Here is a 21815-nt window from a genome sequence, read left to right as displayed (position 1 = left end):
TCACACGCACGCACGCATGCAGGCACGCTCACACTGAGATGCGAGATGAGTTCCCCACACCTGGCACAGCAGCCAAACAATGAGCTCCACTGACATTCATCTCACACCGTATTTATCTCCCAGCAGACGAGCAAAACACTGCCGTCCTGCTATCTGGAAGCCCTTTTATTCTCATTTTATCTGCGGCACGCATTTACATTTCCGGCCTGTCGCCGCATGCCCTTTTCACACTGCCTGAATTGTTAATAATTAGTATCTAGGCTACCAACAGAGGCTCTGAACTGGACGCTTTTCAATGCCCGCACTTTCATAGAGATGATAAGGGTAGGCGCATCAATTCTTTATAAATAGGTATTAATTATGTATATTATACTGATCTAACACTGCTCTAAACACAGTATAGTCAAAAGGAAGTAAGAACGTGGAGCAAAATAATTCATTTCCAAGTATTTCCGTTCTTATCATGAATTGAATAATCATCGAATAAACCCTATTTATTTAATTAGTATAAAGCTGGTACCAAGGATCAAGTACAGTGCATATTATGAAAGTTATCAGTACATGTGGAATTATAGTTTGTCTCAAGCCTCATAGTAGTTTATAAACCATTTACAGGCCCTCAATAGCCCTTATTATTAATTGGTATTAAAGACCTAAAACAGTGCACATTGTTCAGGTTATTATTAGTAAGCACGGACCCAGACGAAGAAGAAGCGCATTAAAGCGCTTGACAGACATATCTCCATATGAAAGGAGCCCTGTGCCATTCCCAAACAACTACATGCATTTGTAATGCTGCTCAAACACAGGCTAGGGAATTCTTCCATGGACGTGAGCGTGTTTAAGCAGGTGCTCACAGGACAAATGGGAATCAATAAGAACTCAACCGGCCTTGATTCCACCTGGCACACTGCCGCCCATCAAAAAAGGTGCCATCCATCCATCCAGGATGGCGGACATTCTTGGGACACACACACACACACACACACACACACACACACTCTTCAAGCTGTATCATGCAGCGGCATGAGGTGATATAATTACTGTTGGTGTCAACCTCTTCAATTACAGCAGCTAAACGAATGTTAAGCAGTGACATTGTGACGTCTGAATTAACGTTTCACAGCACGCCGTGTCCCGTGTCTGAACAATACAAGAGCTCGTCTCCTGCAGTGCGAACCCGACTGTCGTGTTATCAAGCATCTCAGAGTGGAACATTGACTGCCACACTAAAACGGGCAGATGATTGACAGGCAGTGGAGGCTAAAATGATGAAATAGTTCATGTTTTGGTATCTCCTGACAGAAGACTCCAACGGGAAGGAACAATTCTTTTTAATTCTGTGTGTGTGTGTGTCAGCTTGGAGACGTGCATGTGTGTATATGTGTAAGTTCTGTAGAATTGTACCAGTATAATGTGGCATCATGACTTCATGCATAGTTATCCTATTTTTTCTTTTCTCTCTGTCTGACTCTGTCCCTTCTCAAACCCTGTTGGGTCCCACTTCCAATGAATATCCATCACAATACAAATAACCACTAAGGAAGTTAAGTATATAAACATGCCTGGCCCTCCGGTGTGGCGTTTATATGTTTTACCAAGTTTTCTATGGGGAATCCAGCTTTCTCCCACATTAAAATAGAGACCAATCCAGGGTGAACGCTGCCTCTCACCCAAAGTCAGCTGGGAGAGGCTCCAGCTCACCCGCAACCCGAACGAGGAGAAGCAGTGAAGAAAATTCATGTCTACCTGTACAATGCGATTGAGAATGATATGAAGGCAAAAGTAGAAAGAAAGAAAGGAACAGCTCGTGAGCGAAAGCATGCAAAAAATGCTGGGGGCAGTGTTATGACATAGGCATCCATAACTGTTATTAGAAGAGGCTCGTTGGTATTTACCGATGATAATAAAGCTGACAGAAGAAATGCTAACATTCAGCCGGACTGCTTAAAAGTGGACACATAATAATAACACTAGACATGCTGTGAAAGTAACGACGGATCGGCGAAGGATCCCCGAAGAATCCTTCCAGGAGTGCATGAAGTCGTGGCAGAAAAGGCTGGAAAAGTTTGTTAGACACCAGGAGGATTACTTTGAACTGGAAAAACCTTTGTAGTTTCGATTTGTAATATATCATTTATGCCACCTGTCCTGGGAGATTTCTTTGACACGTCTCATATGAACGTGCACGCTCAAGCTGGGAAATATCTTCGGGGTTCATAACAAGTCAACAGTGGAGAACCAACACAGACATATGGCTTACGTTAAGCGTCAGAAATCTTGTTAGAGTATGTGTGCAGTCTTCCTTCTGGGCTGATCTATTGCTTCAGCTCCAAATACATTTACATTTACTTTCCAGAGGTTGGTGCATTTTCTGGAGATATTAAAGTATTAAAGCACCATGGCCACTTCCACCAGAGGCTCAGTCCTACTCGTCGGGGGAAATAACATTTACAGCAGAGTAATATGTATAATGCACACCAAGTGACTGCGCACATAAAGGAGGAAAAATTGTGACCGCACACAGCGGCAAAAGAGAGAAATATTGTAACACAATTATGTATTCTCTGCAAAACACAGGCCACCGTAATAGAATCATCAGCTAGACATGTTTACTTAATTATACATTAAGTAAACATTTGACTATAACAGAGTGCTTGCTATCTAAGTACTGTCAATTAGCTATTATTGAATGTCTGAGAGTTCTGTCATAGAGGGGTAATGCTTGAAATTTTGATGTACTGTCTTGTCTTTTAGTTGGTAAGTTTTTTACATTTTTATGTACTGTAAAAGAGCTGTCAAAACAACAGAGCACTACAGACTACTAAATCCAGTTACCGTCCATCCATGCAGGAAATGACCTCCACCAGGTCATATGCAAGATGTGTGTACATGTGTGGATAGAGAGAATAGAATAGGGTGGGGATGAAGCGACGGAGAGACTTTACTGCTGATCATGCATTATTCATGAGCATGTATAAAAGCTCGTTCAAACATTTAGCGAAAGATGGGATGCAACAGTGGGAGAGAGTGTTGGTAAAGTCAGTGAAGTGAAGTCTGACTTCATTGATGTGGTTTTTGCACATTTGTTTTTACTCTGCTGTCACGGTTTGATGAAATGAAGAAGAGAACAAGATCAAATGCACTGAAAATAGAAACTGTGTATAGCCTCTTTCCATCTTAGCACAATCAACAAAGAGAGTGTACAGTATCTGATGCCCAGCGAGAGTCTATTTGTAAGGTCTGCCACAGCACGTCACCCCAAGTTAACACATTCAGCCATGCACACAGCGACTTATACATACAACAATCAAGCATGGTCGAGCTGATTCAGTCAGACATCAGACTCCAGCAATCATTGACTCTAAGTGATACTCGTCTCCCGGAATCACCGTTGATGCATAGAAAGAAAATTGGCACTTCCGATCAAATGTAAAATTGTGTCTGGCTTGAAGAGGAAACCCTAACAGATGTTTAACATAAGAGATATTTACACCGTTCATAAACACACTGAGATAGGAGCTCCAGACTCCAGATGTCTGTCAGATTAAGATGATACTTTGTTTTGCAGCTTAACTCTGCCAGGGGGATCTGCTGAGGACTCGTCTTCTAGACTCTCATTGGTTAGCCTCTGGTTGACCCGGACCAGACGGGAGACTTGAGATGTCGTACCTGGTGAAATGCACAGTGACAGGTTGAAGAAAGTGTGGAAAGGACTTTTATACGGTGGCTAGAAAATTGGGTTAAGTGTCTAACGCTCCCAGTAACGGTTCCTTGCGTATTCTCAGTGCATTCAGGTGGACCGGCCTCCCACCAACAAAAACAGTCATTTTGACCGTATTGTATTTATTCCCAAGAAGCAGTGTCTGGTCAATTTCAAATGCATGCAGGAAGCTCTCAAGTGTCTCTGCAGAGCCGGACGCAATCAGTAAATCACAACGGAGAATACATCAGCAGCGATCGGACAACACAGACACGGATGTCAAACAGAGAGAGGGGGTGGCAGTTAATGGCATCAATATGTCACTACAAACAACATCATTATCAGTGTCAATACGAGTGATGGGACGCGAGTGGGTGGAGGTGAATGAATGGCTTAGCGGAGCTCTGTGAATACGGTCGGAAAAACAAACCTCCATATCCAAGCACATGTTTACTCTTTCCAGTTAACACGTAAACCAGGTGATTTATGAGCTAATTCATTATCAAAGTCAATATACAGTCTTATGGGATATGTAACAAGAGAAGCCCAACATTCGAAACTGCAAAAAAAGGAATGAAATAAACGCTTGAATTTCCCTCGCAACCTCTTCAAGTTCCACTCAGGGGGTCACCGAGGCATTGCTGCATGAGCCGGCTAAAGTGGAGTCCAGGACACTTCAACAAGGAAGTTTCCAGAAGGCATCAGTGTTTTCCTTTTCATCTCATCTCCTGGCAAATTTATTTTGTTCTATCAGTCCAGCAAAGACTCCAAACATATCGGTATTCTGTGCGTCCGCCTCTTCATCGTGGTTCTTCATCATGACCCCCTCCTCTTCCTGCGCAAGGCTCCTTTCCTTCTCGTTAACGCTATCAATTCTCATTTCCTAATGTTAGCGTCAAGCTGATCTGTAGCCACTGTGTGAGCGTGTCTGGCTGCAATTTGCGCGTGTGACAAAGAGCAAAACAGAGACAAAGTCAGCTGTGATCAGCACAGATGGAAAGACACCTGCTCTGTAATGGGCTTTTCAAATCCTTCGTCCATCTCATTGCTGTCCTAATAGAAGATCGTACATATGCACATGCCCGCACGCACACACACAATGCGTTTAGTTCAGAGGAAAACTCGGGCACGACATGAAGGGACGTCCTCCTCCTCCCATTGTCCACTATAGATGCCGAGTGATGGATGGGATGGGGAGAAATGGGCCGCAGATAAAACGACAGTACGGAGCCATGTTGATGGGTTCAAATGGGGGCGGAAGGGAGTCCGCTACAGAGAGAAAGAGGGGGGTACACAAAGAGTGGTTCACATCACACAATTCCCGAGTGAAACTAGATGTGATAAATCCAGCTGAGCGGCCTCAATTGTGGCTCTGCCTGTGATGAGTTTTCGTACTGTGGCTGTGGCCATACGTTTCGGAATGGATAGGGGAGTGTGACACATCATTTGGTACACTTGCACAAAGTGATAAGAGCCAGTAAAACAGTTCTGCCTTGACAAAGATCATTTCATTTTCAAAGGTGTAACTAACAGCCTATATACACATTTAATAACGTGGCTGTCGTTGAAATTTGACTCAAATGATCAGTCTTGTTACTTTCCTCCATATCCCTCTGATAACTTATTGTGAATAAATGAGCCTCTTATAATCCTGCGTTGTTTTCGGAACGTGTTTGAGTATTTCCCTGATGCCTCTCCCTGTGCTTAATATACTGTGCAATGAAGCACAGCACTCTTAACCATGTTCCCAAGGTAACGGCATTGTGACAAGTTGTATGCTGAATTTTGAATAGGCTTCAGAACACCAGTGATTATGCCCCATGAGGTTAAATGGGAGGTTTTGACATAAATCACGTTGACTATTTGTGGTCTGTTGTTGTTGTTGTTGTTGTTGTTGTTTTTTTACATTCCAGTTGGAAGAGTAATTAGAAGTAATAGAATCCTACCAGGCTGTATGTAGTCTTACATAAATTGTGATTCTTTTAACCACTTTTTCATCGGGGGGAAAAAACACCGTTGGTTCATGAGACCTTTGTCAAAACATGAGGAAGACCAAGAGAAGGCTGTAAGCAGAATTTGCAAACGAAATTCCGTTCATTCCACAAACAGCCCAGAGCAGACAAAGACAGCAAAGCCATTAGCAGTACTTGAAATTAGGTTTCTGGAACTGTGCATCGAGCATTGTCGGAAAGTAATGGACTGCACACTCCAGGACAAAGTAGGAAAACATGTCCCCACACAGATACTCGCAATTATACACCCGTATAACCTGCGCCACATATTCGCTCACTGGGCAAATGCAAAATAAAATAGATTACAAGTTGTCATTAAAAAAATAATGCAAACACGCTCCCACGCTGTGCTGCTTTCTCCACTGTTAGTGTTGCATGCAACCTTCTGCCACCAAATTACTTTATATTTCCTTTATCACCCACAGAGACAAGCGTAATTAAGGAGAAGCGATTTCATCGAAAAACACACGCGTGGACTTCTCGTAGAAAACAGATGGCATCAATGAACATTTTCAGCTCCAATCATCTTTTCGGCGCCTGTGTGTCCACTGGCCAACCATGAATTCAATCGGTTCTTATATATAATTGAATCAATTCACGGGTGAGGTGACCATAATGCGTGTGCGTGTTTGTGAGGAGGCAAGTGTGTCCATCACACCAAGAGGAGATCTATGTGCACAGCCGACGCGTCTACGTGTAGGGAATATAAAGTCATCAATAACATCATGCCGGAAATTAGGGCCACATCGATCTGATCTCATCCGTGTGACGAACACTCTTAACTTGAATAATAATAATAATAATATTGCATGTCTAACCCTCCGCCGCCTTGTATGCTTGCCCGCCCAGTAGCATACACCGCACACTATGACTATTTACTGAAAAACTCCACTCTGACACAGAGCGGCCTCTGTATGGTCTACTTTCAAGGTGGGATGATTTTCCAAGTGAGTAGCTGATCATGTGTGTGCTTCTTACACTAGCCACGTTATTTTCTCCAAATTTAACCTTCCTGTAACCTTGACCTTAACCATAAAACTTGTAGAGCATGTAGAAAAATATCACTTCTAATGCCAAATAACTTACAGTTTGTTGAATACCATTTGTATTGGTGCTGGGCGTTTTTCTACATTAATATAAAGTACAGATTTTTGACATTGCATCCTCATTTGTGGACTTATTGACAAAAATGATCCAGAAACACCTCATCAATAAAATCTATAAAATGAGGCGTTCAAGTGGTTTGTTGCAAATTGATTTTTGAACTCGCGACTCGGGAACTTTTGAATTCAGTAGCTCTTAGAAAAAACAATTGGCTCAGAACCTATTGACCTTCATATTCTCCGACTTTGGTGGCAATTGGATAAAAATTACGGACTACACTTGTACCTGAGTGCAGGTCAAAATGATTGAAGCTTAGGAGTGTGCCTTGGGAATGTTGTACTTCAGTTATCATTAGCACTCTTTACACAGTGAGAGTGTTAGAGTGTTACTGAGGTTATGTTTGAAGAACTCTAGCTGTCCTTTCATGTAGTGTAGGCAAAAAGAATCAAAGCCATCAACATCTAATGTGTAAGTCTGTATACGTATATACCTGGACATACCGGTAAGCATGCTCGTCGGTGCCAAGAATTCTCCCTCCATTGCCTTACTGAATAATTACAAGTACACACACCCCCAGCAAAAAGCACTGTCAGGTGGCTGGAAGTTCTCCATCTCATTTAATTAGTTATGTGAATATGTGAAAATAAAACAAAACTCCGTTTGTGCATTCATGGGATAGTGGCAATGACGGATTGTAACAGATAATGGCAAAAATCTGATGTGGACAGGGATGGGAATGACAAAATGGAATGGGGAAGATTTAGATCCTTGTAATTGCCTGATTTACGAGAGCGATATCAAACCACTCCATCTGCATGTGTGGAAAGTGGAACTTCTGTGGCTTTATTAAACAAGTCCGAGTTTGCTCGTTTGCAATTCTAATGCAGTAATCTAGCCCTGCCACAAATACACCCCCCCCCCCCCACCCCACCCAAAAAAAAGTTTATGGGGGGAGAACTACGTGTTTAAACTGTAAATACCACACACTATGATCCCAAAACAGTTCCATTTCATTTCAAATTCATCTTACAAAATTACCTTAAAAAATAAATTGCAGGTTTATAGATGATTTCAAGCGCAGACTCGCTGTAATCTCCACTAACAACCCAAGCTCATTTTAGCTACTCCGTGACATACAAAGGTGGTCCCCTCCGTAAAGATGTCTAACTTCAACATACTCTCTGGAAACCAACTACTTTACTACTTTCAGCATCTTGTGGCATCTTCGGGTGTTTCAGAAAGCGCACAAAATGGCTAATGTGATAACTCACCTCAGTGATTTCCTCAAATCTGCAGCTCAGTTTTTTTTACAAACCTGTTATTATTACTGCACATTGTGCATGCCTAATTTATTGACCTTATTATTGACCATCACATGCGATGTACACTCACTGGACACTTCATTACACACACTTGAGATAATGTAATGAGCTCCAATACAAGTGCTGTATCATTATTATTTTTTTCCGTTGGCAAACAAAATAATACTGATTTGTTATGAATACTTTTATAAAAGTCAGAGTAAAATGTTTACGGTTGCATTGCACCACGCTGCGTCATAGTGTAATTCTATAACTTGTTTAGCTATAGACGAGAGCGTGCTAAATATTAGAACAAGTCCTAAGCAACAGTCCTGCAGAGGCAGTCAGGAGGATAAGGGACTATAGAAGGACTTCTATTGCAGGCCAATGAACCAATGAAAAAGCAGGACTGATGGAAGGTGATTTACGCTCCTGACATTTTTAACTGAATTACCCAGTATCCCTTGCGGTGTGATTACTGTGATACAGTCTTGGTGCATGGGTGTATCATTTCTCTTCTCTACCTGCCTACGCAAAGCTAAAGGAAGGATTTAAACAAAATAAGTATGATATAGGCGGCACGGTGGATGACTGGTTAGAGCGTCAGCCTCACAGTTCTGAGGACCCGGGTTCAATCCCCGGTCCCGCCTGTCTGGAGTTTGCATGTGCTCCCCGTGCCTGCGTGGGTTTTCTCCGGGCACTCCAGGTTTCCTCCCACATCCCAAAAACATGCATTAATTGGAGACTCTAAATTGCCCGTAGGTGTGAATGTGAGTGCGAATGGTTGTTTGTTTCTATGTACCCTGTGATTGGCTGGCAACCAGTTCAGAGTGTACCCCGCCTCCTGCCCGATGACAGCTGGGATAGGCTCCAGCACGCCCGCGACCCTAGTGAGGAGAAGCGGCTCAGAAAATGGATGGATGGAAGTATGATATAAAATGCAATTTTTTTTTCCCAGCCCTCCTAAGATATCGTGCTATTCCAAATAGTGGGGACAGTTAGTATGCTGACTGCAGAAGAGCCTTAAACAACATGCTGTGTCTACTGTAATATCATTTTCATGTTGATTCAAATCCATTTTTGCTAGCTGTTATGTTGTAAGAAAAAATATTATACATATGTGCAACCATGCATGGTTCACTGACTCCCCCAGTGCCAGAACAAATGTCCTGAAGACAAAACAAGTTGCCTAAATATAAAATGCAACATAGCAATATTTTTGTTTTGTACAAAGCATCATTTTGCTAGTAAGACTGATGTCAGAGTCAGACATGTTAAGTGTCTCTCCGCTCAGACCAGCCAAGTAGTCCAAAGGCTTAAACCACCTAACCCATCAGTTTGTTTCGGTCAGCTCCTAAAAACAGAGAGAGGAGACGCTCTCATTTCACGCTTGCAGGAGTTAATGTCATTAAAGCAGACGCACAGACACACTGAAATGGGCTGTGATTCCGACATGCACAAGCACATAGACACCAATGAGCACAGGCACATTTACGCACACAGCACGCAGACATGATGTAGCTGCTATCTGATATCCTGAACAACAGTAACCTCTGAGATAAAGACCAGCTTTCCTCTTCCTGATACACATCCATGTTCAGCCTCAAGATGATGGTGTGTGTGTGTGTGTGTGTGTGTGTGTGTGTGTGTGTGTGTGTGTGTGTGTGTGTGCGTGTGTGTGTGTGCAGCTGCACCGTGACTGAGGCAGGACCAATCACTCAGTGATCCCATTACAAGGCTCTGACAAAGTATGCATGTGTGTGTATGCACGTGTGCTTGTGTGTGCGCATGTGTGTGCGTGCGTGTGCGTGTGTGTTCGCTGCATTCTCAATCACTCTGGCATGCTATTATCTATCCAGGGGCAATGCTACATCACTCACACTTAAACACACGAGCACAATTTTTGGGAGATATTTTCCAAGGACCTTCCTTTGCCTGCATCTAGTCCGTAATTTTTATTCATTTGTTCAGGAGAGAGATCAATAACAGACTTGGGTTAACAGTCGGGAGCAAGTAAAACATGGAACGCTAATGGGAGTTCAGTAACATTTTGAACACTTTGAATGTCTTTAGAACATCAGTCAAACAGCAGCCAAAAAAACAATAACAACAGTGTATGTGATAATAAATTACACATATGGGACTTCCAATTCAGTATCAGAATTGGAGCCCAGGATTTTTGCCAATCTAAAATGTTGCTTGACTCATACTCACAAAATAAGAGTTTAACGTCAGTCGTGAAGCTTCCTGTGTTGAGTTTTCAAGTAACGCTCATATTCTAAAACAGAAGAAATGAGACAATACAAAAGCCAACATAGGCAAAGGATTGTGTGTGCTGATATATGCAACAAAATGTTGCGCTACAGTGCAGGTTGTGTCCTCCCTCCTCATATTTCTCACCTAGCCCCTCATTTACTAGCTTGTGTTGTGACACATGAAAGCGGATTATTGTTTACGGGGGGGGGGGGGGGGTTCCCGTCAGAACAAGCAGTGCAAGTAGATCTGCTATCCTGAGCTCTAATCTAATACTATGCAATGTTTCCAAACACACACACACGCGCACACAGTCACTGGATACCAGCAGTGATACCATTAAGAAACAAAGACTGCTCTTGTTTTTGAAGACTTACCTGAGCTTCTCTGATATCTTTCGTTTTGTATTCTCCCAGCTCTTCTCGCTGCTGGAAGACAGCAATTTAATGAACCTTCCCCACAGTGTGTGGTCTCCCGCACAAGTCACTACAACAACGACAGCTTCTCCAGAACTCTGCCGGCCGTGTTATCACAAGAACCGCATCGTTCCATTGCTCCCTGTCCAATACCGCATCCAATATAAAATACTGATCTGCACCTTCAAGGCCATCAATAATCTCGCCACACCATATCTTGTTGACCTCCTTCACGTTGCCACCCCCTCCCGCTCTCTCAGATCCTCGTCCTCCATCCACCTCACCGTCCCCTTCTTCTTGTCTGTCCACCGTCGGGGACAGAGACTTCAGCTGCTCTTCCCTCCGTCTTTGGAATAAATAAATTATTATTATGATTGTATTATTGTGTACAAGGGATGGCAAGTGAAACTATGCCAAGCTCATAGATTCCAAAGGGTGAATGTTGTCCTTTGAACACATTTGTTTGGGCATTTCCACACTTTTTATGTTTTAACATTCTCCTTCAAACAGTTCTGTTTCATTTTCTAATTAAAGTGCATTGGCTAGAGGTAGGTTTTTTTATTTTTATTTTTTTAAATATTTAAAATGATCTATTGGGATTACCTTTTCTTTACACCAGAGAACAGCGGCAGCAGACGGCACTGAATAACTGAATGGATGAGTCTTGATTCTTGAGTCACATTCAAATGTAGAGATGTGCGTATCAAACCACTGATATCATCCACAGCGCATACAGTATTTGTCGGCCCCATTTAGCATGCAGCTGCTTTCATGCATTATGAACATCATATATTCCTTTCACGGTTTGAGTGAAATAACATGGGAAAGGTTCCATCGTTCATCTACATCAAACACTGTGACCACTTGACTTCAGTTAGAGCTCCAGAGGCTCTTTCATCACTTTGACCTATCTAGCTCGCACTTTTATCCACAGCTAACGAGGGGCTCATTAATTTCTCATCAAAGAGCACTGTAGGTGCACGGTGGATATTGATCCCCCCTGTGGACCAGAAGTAGATAGGGGTCAATCATATTTTAAACAATAAAAGTGGGGAACAAAGGGCACACATGAGTACTTAAATACATTAAAAGAGGTGAATATACGGTATCCAAGGCTGCCTACGTTCAGATGAATTTCATTTCATACATCAGAGACAAAAGAAAACGCAGGGAAAAGGAGGAAGACGATGCAGTGGGAGTAAAAGCCCACGTGCATGATGGGAGGATGTTCACTGGTCTCGCTCAAAAACTGGTTTGTGGCTGCTCACCTTACCAAAAACATTTCCCCCCTAAACCTTGAGCTGCTTAATCCACACAAAAAAAAATATTCAAGTTCATGTTTTTTTTAATCTCATACCTCATATCACATATTTACAGATTTCTTGGCAGATAACCAAACCATTAAAATATCCTGGAAATTTGTACCACAAGATCAGAAATCAGATCGAATCACACGGACAAATGATCATGCACTCCCAAAAGAGTGAAACAAAATGTGAAGATTATGTTGAAAAACAAAATTCAGTAGTCACGATAAAAACTTGTGTGAGAAGGGGGGGGGGGGGGGGGGGGGGACATGGCAATCCATATGTGGAATGCTAGATTAAGTGCATTCCAGAGTCAAAATGTTTTATGAGCAGGTTTAAGAATTTGTCTTGATCCCTCCAGAACAAAATAGTGATTTACCAAATGGTTCCAAGAGTTTTTTTTTGGTTTTTTTTTTTAAATAGACCGTTTTAGGAGAATCATCACTGCCAAATATCAGGAAGACCATCTGTGATATTAATCAAACAAAAGGCCAGCAGGACTATGAACACAACACAAATGATTTTCAATACTGGATTTCAAACTGAGACAATACACCTCGGGAGACAAAGACAGCAATACTGTACTGCACTGTGCTCAAATTGTGTCACAGTGCCACCTAGCATCTTACTGAATTACTACAAGAAGCTTTTGACAAGACGATCAATACAGTACAGCTAGATATTGACATTTACGTATATATCATAATTTATCTAAGTAATAATGACTGCACAAAATATAAAAGTACGCGCTACACTAAAGTATTCCTACTTCAACATACATGATCAAACACAGATTACGATGTATACACCATAGGTAGCTCGGTAGGTAGGATGGTGTGTTTCAAGCAGCTTTTCTCATTTTGTGTGATAAACACAATACAGTTAACTTATTGGCTACATACCAGCCACAGACGTTCAGCAAGTGACGGAAGTCATTGGTTCAAGAAAAGTTCGAAAAATTAATTCGCAAGTGAAAACAATCAAAAGAAAAGTTATTTTATTTTGACCACTAGATGGTGCTGTATTGTCCTTTCAGGAACCACCGACATGACGTAACTTCCCTTTCTCCGCTTCCGCCATTTCCATGTGTTTACAAAAAAAAAAAAAAAATGCGAATTTGTTGTAACATATTTCGACGGATTATTTGAGCCAGCGTCGCTGTTGAAAACATGGGAAAGCTAAATGTGGTGGTGTTGAGATACTTGTCTCGAGATGACTTCCGGGTGCTCACAGCGGTAAAATATATTTCTCATGCCGTTGCTGTCTGCTATTTTCCCCCCCAGCTTAGTCAGCTCCGAGTAGGCTAATAATGTTGCCACTTTGTGCGACATTAAAACGACATACTGGATTTTACTAATGGCGAAGCCGTAGTCGCTTTCCAGCTGCTAAGTTCATGTTCATTTTAGTATTGCAATGGAACTGAATATATGCGTGAATTCCTCACACTGGAGCAATACATTAGGCACTCCTCAGTATGAGGCAATTGTATAACACTATAACCACAATGAAAAGCATATAACTTATGTTATGGCTGGTGAGTGTCTTTATCAAAAAGTAAAGAACGAATTACTGTAATTAAATAGTGGTCAACCAGATAGACTGACATGACTAATCAAAGTACCTTTATGTTTGCCACTCACGATCAAATATAACGTTACGTTTGCTTGCATGAAGTTCATATCATATTCATCTTTGCTTACGTAGGTTGAGATGGGGATGAAGAACCATGAGATTGTTCCAGTGAGTCTCCTCTCTTCCATTGCCAGCCTCAAACACGGCGGCTGCAACAAGATCCTCCGAGAGCTCGTCAAACATAAGCTTGTGGCCTACGAACGCACCAAGAGTAATTTTGAGGATTCTACTTTACATGTTTTGTGTCCATGTTATAAGAATGCATGTCCTATGGTTGGCTCTAATATGACGTGTATTACATTGCAGCTGTGCAAGGCTACAGGTTGAACTTCGGAGGATATGACTACCTGGCGCTCAAGACCTTGTCTGCCAGAGATGTGATTGCTTCAGTTGGAAACCAAATGGGAGTAGGGAAAGAGTCAGGTGAAGTTCACACACATATTACATTTTACATTCTGCACTCACTGGTCACCACAGTGGGAGTAAGTAGCTACAAAGGGTTTAACGACTAAATATTTTTTTGTAGTCGACAATAATGTGGCGAAAGTCGAGGTTGATGATTGGATGACATAATTGATATTCTTTTCAGCATAGTACAATGGCCCCACACGTTTTTTGCGCCACGGATTGGTTTCACGTAAACATATTGCGCCGGACTGCGATTTTGACATTGTACAACAGTACAAACTGCAAGCACAGTAATAAACATAATTGCCAAACTAATATTTCTCAATAGTGTCCAAATAAATAGAGCATTATTAGCTTTGTGTGTTTTTACATGCATCGTATTGTACTGTGAAGCTCTACCTACACAGTATATGGTTGGACTTCCACAGTTGTACATCTGTGCAATGTTCGAAGCTAATCTACTTATGTTTTCATTTCTTTAGATATTTATATTGTAGCAAGTCCAGATGGGGAACAGTACGCTCTGAAGCTTCACAGATTGGGTCGCACTTCCTTCAGGAACCTAAAGAATAAGAGAGATTACCACAAGCACAGGAAGAACATGTCTTGGCTCTACCTCTCTCGCCTCTCTGCCATGAAGGAGTTTGCCTACATGAAGGTAATTCAAACCAAGCCACATTATCAGTCTTACATATCACATTTGGAAAATGGCTACTCATCAGGGCACAGTAGAAGTGGTGTTGAACGTGGTGCATCGTTTATATCAACACATTCTTTTCCCAGGCACTCTATGACCGAGGCTTCCCTGTCCCCAAGCCTGTGGACTACAACAGACACGCAGTAGTAATGGAGCTCATCAATGGATATCCACTGTATGGAAACGAGCCATCCCTCTTTCTGTAATCACGTCAATCTCATTGCACATTTTCGAATGAATTGTCTCCTTCCTCATATCAGGTATCAGGTGCACGAGCTCCAAGATACACCCGCCCTGTACAGCGAGTTCATGGAGCTCATCGTTAAACTGGCCAACCACGGCCTGATTCACGGAGACTTTAACGAGTTCAATCTGATGCTAAACGACCAGGACCACATTACGATGATCGACTTCCCTCAGATGGTATCCACCTCGCACCCAAATGCTGAATGGTAGCCGCTTGTGACCGCAAACTTCATTGCGAAACATTTCACATGCGTGAACGAATGCAAAACCATCGCCTTTTCACTCCCATGTCTGATCTTTGAAGGTATTTCGATCGAGATGTCAAATGCATAAGAGATTTCTTTGCAAAACGATATAGTTATGAGAGCGAGCTGTTCCCAACCTTCAAAGATATCAGGTAATTTCTCACTGGGAAAGTGAATACAGCTGTAATTAGTGTTGAATTGAAATTAAAATGTGTGTCTCGGTTTGTTTATAATAATGTTATCCCATGGCTAAGCACTTTATGCTCTTTATGCACACAACATTTTAATGTTAACCTTTAACTGAAGTAAAATATTCTATCAATATCTTTAGGCTGGTGGTCTTATGGTCTGTAAGGAGCTTTAGTACTTTGCATCTTGAGTTCACTGCATGTCTTAAAATAGGATCTTGTGAGGAAGTGCTTTCTAAATTTAGTTAAAACATTTGTTTGTTTTTACAGACGCTCAAGTTCTCTCGATGTCGAGGTCTCAGCGAGCGGTTTCACCAAAGATCTGGAGGAAGATGCTGCAGTGCTCCACCCAGCTGGACCTGAGGGAGAGCAAGACGACGAGGAAGAGGACAGCGGCAAAGAGGAGACTGGCGAGGAAGTTGAAACAGAAGAGCAAAGTGTGGATGTGACTGCCTACAAGAATGCAATTATGGAACTCGAGGGCCTGCAGGTCAGCGACACAAATGGTGACAGGGATGACGAGGAACAGGGTGAAAGAGGGGAGGAAGAGGAGGAGACAAATGGTGATGCTAGAAGCCTTGACAAGACAGTGAATGACTTGGAGGAGGAGTTGGCAGATGATTTCCCCGAACTGTCAGACCTTTCTGAATCTAACAAAGAGTTCAAACCTTTCAGGTACTGAAGGATGAAAAGTTGACTTGTCATTAATTGAGTTTCTTTTGTATGTGTGTGCATCGGTACCATAGTATTAATCATTTCCTAATGTCTTGCAGAGACTCAGAGAGCCTTCTACAGATGGCAGAGCACAGGAGGAGGAGGACAGACAGTGAGGTTACGATGGGCAGCACAGGAAGCTGCTCAACCATCCCACCAGTAAGCAAGAAATAAAGCTGACGTCTAGACGGCGTCAATTGTCTCTTAGTGTTGCCAAATAACTCTGTTAAACAGCTACACATACGCAGTGCCTGTCAGGCTGCGTTTTAAGTTTTAACCCATCATTGTTATCGTGTGTTGCAGGATGTGGTCCGTCAGAAAGTGCGGAGACAGCTCACCAAACAACAGAAGTCTGCGCAAAGGAGACGTCTGCAGAAGGGTGAAGCCAACTTGGTGACCAAATCTAGACGAGAGAATGAATACAACGTCAGGTCTAGTTTGGAGAGCGCCACCTTCTGGGGATGAATGCCCGTCTGGTACTCAGAGAGGGTAAACACGATCACACCTGTTAGACAAACTGTTTTGGACCACTGACATCCCATTATGTCTAGTTGGTCAACTATCAGCGTACAAGTCAATGTAAACATGGACTACTTTATTGAGGCTGTGTCAATAAAAAAATATCGCCAATCAAACAATTGCTTAATGTGTATTCCTTGAGGGAAAATTGAGGGGGAATGTGTTCGTTATATTGGAAACCTGGAAAAATATGCATAATGCTTTTTTTTTTTTTTTTTTTTTTTGGGGAGGTATTCAGAAAGCAAGTGAATTCCAACCTGAACAAAGGCTATTCATTTCCAAGAGGATGAATGGAGCTTAGACCCCAAGCTCAGTGGGCTCAAAAACTAGTGGGTCAAGTGTTTTGCCAGCCCTCCTCCTACACTTTTTGCAAACTAAATCAGCAGCATTATAAAAAGACATTGAAAATTTTAACATAAATCCTGAGTGAAAGTAACAGAATGTTCTTAAGCTGTCATATATTCAATTTTACAACTAAATGCAGCTTTTTAAGTGACTGCTCGGGGATTAGCCAGCTGCACAGCATGATGGGAGGGTCTCCGCATTCCAGGGCTGCACCTCTGCGTGCGGGAGAGAGTGAGGGGCCCTCTCAGCTAATTGGCAGCGGGAGTAACAAAGGTGGTCTGCTTCAAACAAAAACCATAGTGAGACTGTGTGGACCCGGAGGAGGGGGAAAGAGGTTTAGTAGGCGGAGAGAGAATGCATTCGATTTTGAGTGATTTCCCTGTAATGTTGTCTTCCTGCAGTGAGATGGCCTGAGACAAGTGGTCTGCGTACTTGTTTTTAGGAATTTGTGAATGACGATGAATAAAGTGGAAGATGAGGACAGTATCGTGTCCCACTTGTCCCAGGGCGATAACGACTTCAGCCCCAAAGACTGTGAGTAAACTTTCAACTTAGCGTTCCGCTTTACAATAAGGATATCAAGAGCTATTTCAATTGTATATCCGTTGACTTGTTAGGAATTAGTTTGTGAACAACACTTCATTAAGGCTTAATAAAGGAACGTGTAAGCCAATATTTAGCTACATTTATAAATGTTGAAACCTAACTAACGATATTTCTTACAATTTTTGTGATTTATAAGCCATGCAAGCAAAACGTAATAGACCATGTGGACCTGTTGAAAGTTATTTACACAGGTTTTGTTATTTCGCTTATCGGGTACCCTTATTATAAAGCGATCGCCGCCTTATAATAACTTATTTTTAATGGAAATATGCATGTGTGTTTTATTTTCTGCCAGGTTCAACGTCACTAATACGTGTACAATTATACAAATGTCTGGACCACTTTGTCGGAAATCTGTAATGCTGAAGCCTTACTAATAATTTAAACGCACGCTTCAAATAAAATCACAACACTGGGAAGCATTGATAAGATAAAATTAGAGCAGTGAGTCTCAAAAGTGCTTTACGAGAAACACGAGTGGTATATGAAAAAAATCACTGCCTACGTACAGTTCGAATCATTTTACTTTACCCTTTAATAATTGAATATACGTCAACATTTATTGAGGTATATTGATAAAATTAACTTATCTGCAATACATTTTAACTGAATCTTATATTTAAGCACTGTGTTGTGTTCCAACAGCATAATATTACAGTGGCTTACAATAATATTAAACATACTTTTGAGGGATAAATGCTTGTTTTTTTATGAACACTACGGTACTGTTTTTGAAAGTGTGGTCGTTATGGAGGTACTTGGATGGCTAAATATATATGTATATATTTTTAGGTTGTACTTGGTGTCGAAAGTTCAAGAACTGCTCTCTTTGAGGATTCTTTGACATTGCAAAGTGTTTCCATCCTGGCTCTATTCTTGCATCATATGGACTTCCAGCTCCGCGGTTGTCATGTTTACATTTTCTCCTCTCACTCGTCATTGTGTCCAGTCAACGTCGTAGCCTTGCTCCATAACTTCTGGGAGCAGAAGCAGGTGGATCACACGGATGGCTGTTCCGCTGGATCTGTGGCGGACACAGCGGGCCAGATGGAGAGCCTGCTCCTGTACGAATCTGCCGCTTCCCCAGGTCCTCCCTTTGTCTGCTACGTAACACTCCCAGGAGGAAGTTGCTTTGGGAACTATAAGGTGTGTCGATATTGCTTCAATTATCCCTCTTGTGTATCGACCCAGACTATTTTAATGACATCATTCGTTGCTTGTAGTACTGTACTGTAGATAGGTTTAGGATGTATTAATGATCAAATTGCTGAGCGCCTGTACAAAAAATAAACATGTAGGTAGTGTAGAGTCTGCAAGTTTGACAATACAACCATAATTGCACTCCAATTATCTGGGCTAAAAATATTTCAATGTGTATTTCAATTAGTGCCCTATTAAGGGTTAAATTATTGAAGTTTACTTTGGCACTGGATGAATCTTCTGGTGTCTATTTCTGCTCCATCAATGCACAAAGCTTGTGGAATATGGTGTTAAAACTATTGAATATACTGAGTCATTCGTTGTTTAAATGGCTAAAGATAATCGCAAAAACATGAATGGTGATGTCAATGTATTTAGCTTCAAATAAATCCAGATACAATCTATTAATCCTATCATTTTAGCACAATGTTTACAGTCATCTGGAACCTTTTAAGATTAAGACTAATACCACATTTTGCACAAATTGGTCTTCTGCAGGTAACTCGACACAATCAAAAGCGCAAATTCCCGCCAACTCTTGCGTGATGACCAAATAAATGAAGTTATGCAGCAACCGAGTCACATCCTTTTTCATCTTTTCCGTGACATACAGTATTACATTACATTTAATGAAGAAAGACATTTGGAACTCACAATGTGGGCAGTTTACTTCAAGACAGTTTCAAGGTGGTTTGAAATGAACGTTGTTTATTAACATGACTTCAATCCCGTGGTGCCTCTCTGAAATGCATCGAGACTCAGACCGAGCCTCGGGCACCATGTGATCGGCTATCTGTGACTGCCTCTAACGTCATTAACTCGTTGAGCTGTGATCCCGTGACTTATCTGCAGCGAAGTGTAAAATGGAAACATAACCGGAAGAGCGCGTTAAGACTCGAGTTCATTTTTCATCCCACACTCACCCTCTCATCCCCAGTTGTGTACCAGTCAGGCAGAGGCCCGTCGAGATGCTGCCCGAGTGGCTCTGATGAACTCGCTTGTCAATGAGCTGCCTTGTCGACGCATCTGCCCTCAGTTCGTCGCTCAGAGTTTGCAGCAGGCCACCATAGACAGTGATGTAAGCTTTTACACGTCTGATATTACTGCTTTTCATGCACCGGACCAACAGGGGCGTGGGAGGTGTGGGGCGTATGTCGATTATAGCAACAGGATTTATATTGACTTTCTGTGTTGTCTGTGGTCAGGTTTCTATAGAAGATGCAAATGATTCAAGCACACACATTGGAACATATAGTCTGCTTCTTCACTCTTACATGGGAAGGACCATGCTGGAGTTCCAGGTAAAATATCACTCTAGTTATGATGTTTCCCTTGCGTTTATGAATCAGTCACCAGGAGCCATGCTGTAGAATTTGGACATTAAATAGTGTTACACGATGAGAAATTTGAACATATAGAAACATATTCATCAGCTGCAGATGTTTAAAGTAGCAGTCAGGTAAGTATTTGGTTTATTTTAGCTACTGATACTACTACTAGTTACAGTAACTACATCCTCAGTCAAAAGAAACATATTTTGTGCACAGGGATGTCTAAAATAAATGATGCTATATAAACTGTAATGCACCTGCATGTTTGACTTTTGTTGCACAACTACAGGAGATGATGACAGTTTTTCAGTTGTTGCACTGGAATGGAACATTAAAAGCTCTGAGAGAAAGGCAATGCTCTCGCCAGGTATGATGCAATGAGCACCACTTTTTCTGAAAAGATATATCGACTGTAAACTGCTTGTCTTGTCATCCAGAGTGTGATTGGCTATTACACTCGGCGTGGCCTTGACGAGTACACGCGCAGCAGCATGGCTCTGGACTGGCTCGGGCGGGAGCAGGGGTCACCTGGCCAACTGGGTGAGGAGCTGCAGGTGGCACAAAGGGAGCTGCTGTTGGCCAGGCGCCGAGGCATCGAACTCCGCTTTTACAAGGAGAAGATGGTCATCCTCACCTTGGCTCTCAGTCAAGCATATATTCACCACACACCTGAGGGTCACATCCAGTCACATGATAACAAGGAGGAGCAGCTGCCTTTGCAAATAATGCTCTCCCATGATAGAGAAGTACCGGTAACGCCATCCTGCAGTCCATCTCCATCCCTCCATGAACACGCATATGCAGCAGTTTGTGAAAATTGTGGCAGGAATGTTCCCTCCGATCGTTACTCAACCTGCTCACTTTGCACACACATGCGTTCACCAAAGCAGATTGTATTTCAGGATACATGAAATTTCAACATTTCTAGAGATTCTCAACAGTGTTTACGTGCATGTCTGTGTTGCTACACAGTTATGTCATCAGGAAGTAATTCATCCATCCATCCATTCAATTGTGTAATATTTAGGATAGCACTAAATACAACTATTTAAGTGCACATTTCACTTATGACACATCTAAAATCAAGCATTTTGATGCGCACAATAGGATTCATATTGAATATGAGTTAATGGGCATTCTATGTATCGTTTTAGCTGTTTATTGAAATTATACAACCTCGGGTTATTCCTGCACTGCACTCAGCGACTCACTGCCATATTCCACCTGCAGTATTCCATCAGTCTTGTCTTGCAGTACATATTTATATGACTCCCAAAAGCAACCGTGAAATATGTTGGATGACAGGCCACTTGTTTCCTATGAGCTTGAAAGTTGTTAATAATGTTATGAAATTACATAATTATCTCATATTTTTAGAGACCGGGGTATACGATTCAGTCTAATTTGTGTGTTCGATGTGATTACATACTAATACACTAATACTGATAGGGCTGCATGTATATGCATCGAAAAGGGAAACTGTAAATACATTTAGTCTGCCGGTCACTGTTTACAACATAATGATTGTAGACTTTTGTCATGTGACTTTTAGTCTGCCGGTCACTGTTTACAACATAATGATTGTAGA

General features: G+C 41.9%; 2 protein-coding genes across 2 annotated transcripts; both read left to right on the top strand.

The window, feature by feature from the left end:
* The first annotated feature begins 13188 nt into the window (after nucleotides 1–13188).
* riok2 (RIO kinase 2 (yeast)) lies at nucleotides 13189–16851 on the top strand. The gene is made up of 10 exons (XM_061673337.1): nucleotides 13189–13331; nucleotides 13801–13939; nucleotides 14035–14151; nucleotides 14619–14794; nucleotides 14920–15008; nucleotides 15094–15285; nucleotides 15384–15476; nucleotides 15783–16187; nucleotides 16286–16385; nucleotides 16530–16851. Exons 1-10 carry the CDS (start codon nucleotides 13266–13268, stop codon nucleotides 16689–16691), a joined length of 1539 nt encoding a protein of 512 aa, XP_061529321.1. The 5' UTR covers nucleotides 13189–13265; the 3' UTR covers nucleotides 16692–16851.
* Nucleotides 16852–17412: 561 nt separating this feature from the next.
* On the top strand, nucleotides 17413–21781 carry LOC133400546 (protein limb expression 1-like). Its single transcript, XM_061673336.1, has 6 exons — nucleotides 17413–17624; nucleotides 18646–18842; nucleotides 19834–19974; nucleotides 20102–20197; nucleotides 20517–20594; nucleotides 20665–21781. Exons 1-6 carry the CDS (start codon nucleotides 17543–17545, stop codon nucleotides 21136–21138), a joined length of 1068 nt encoding a protein of 355 aa, XP_061529320.1. The 5' UTR covers nucleotides 17413–17542; the 3' UTR covers nucleotides 21139–21781.
* The last annotated feature ends 34 nt before the right edge of the window (nucleotides 21782–21815 follow it).

Source organism: Phycodurus eques, chromosome 3 (genome assembly GCF_024500275.1).
Source record: "Phycodurus eques isolate BA_2022a chromosome 3, UOR_Pequ_1.1, whole genome shotgun sequence".
Taxonomy (NCBI): domain Eukaryota; kingdom Metazoa; phylum Chordata; class Actinopteri; order Syngnathiformes; family Syngnathidae; genus Phycodurus; species Phycodurus eques.
The sequence above is the reverse complement of the archived record's forward strand: the minus strand, read 5'-3'. Positions and strand labels throughout refer to the sequence as shown.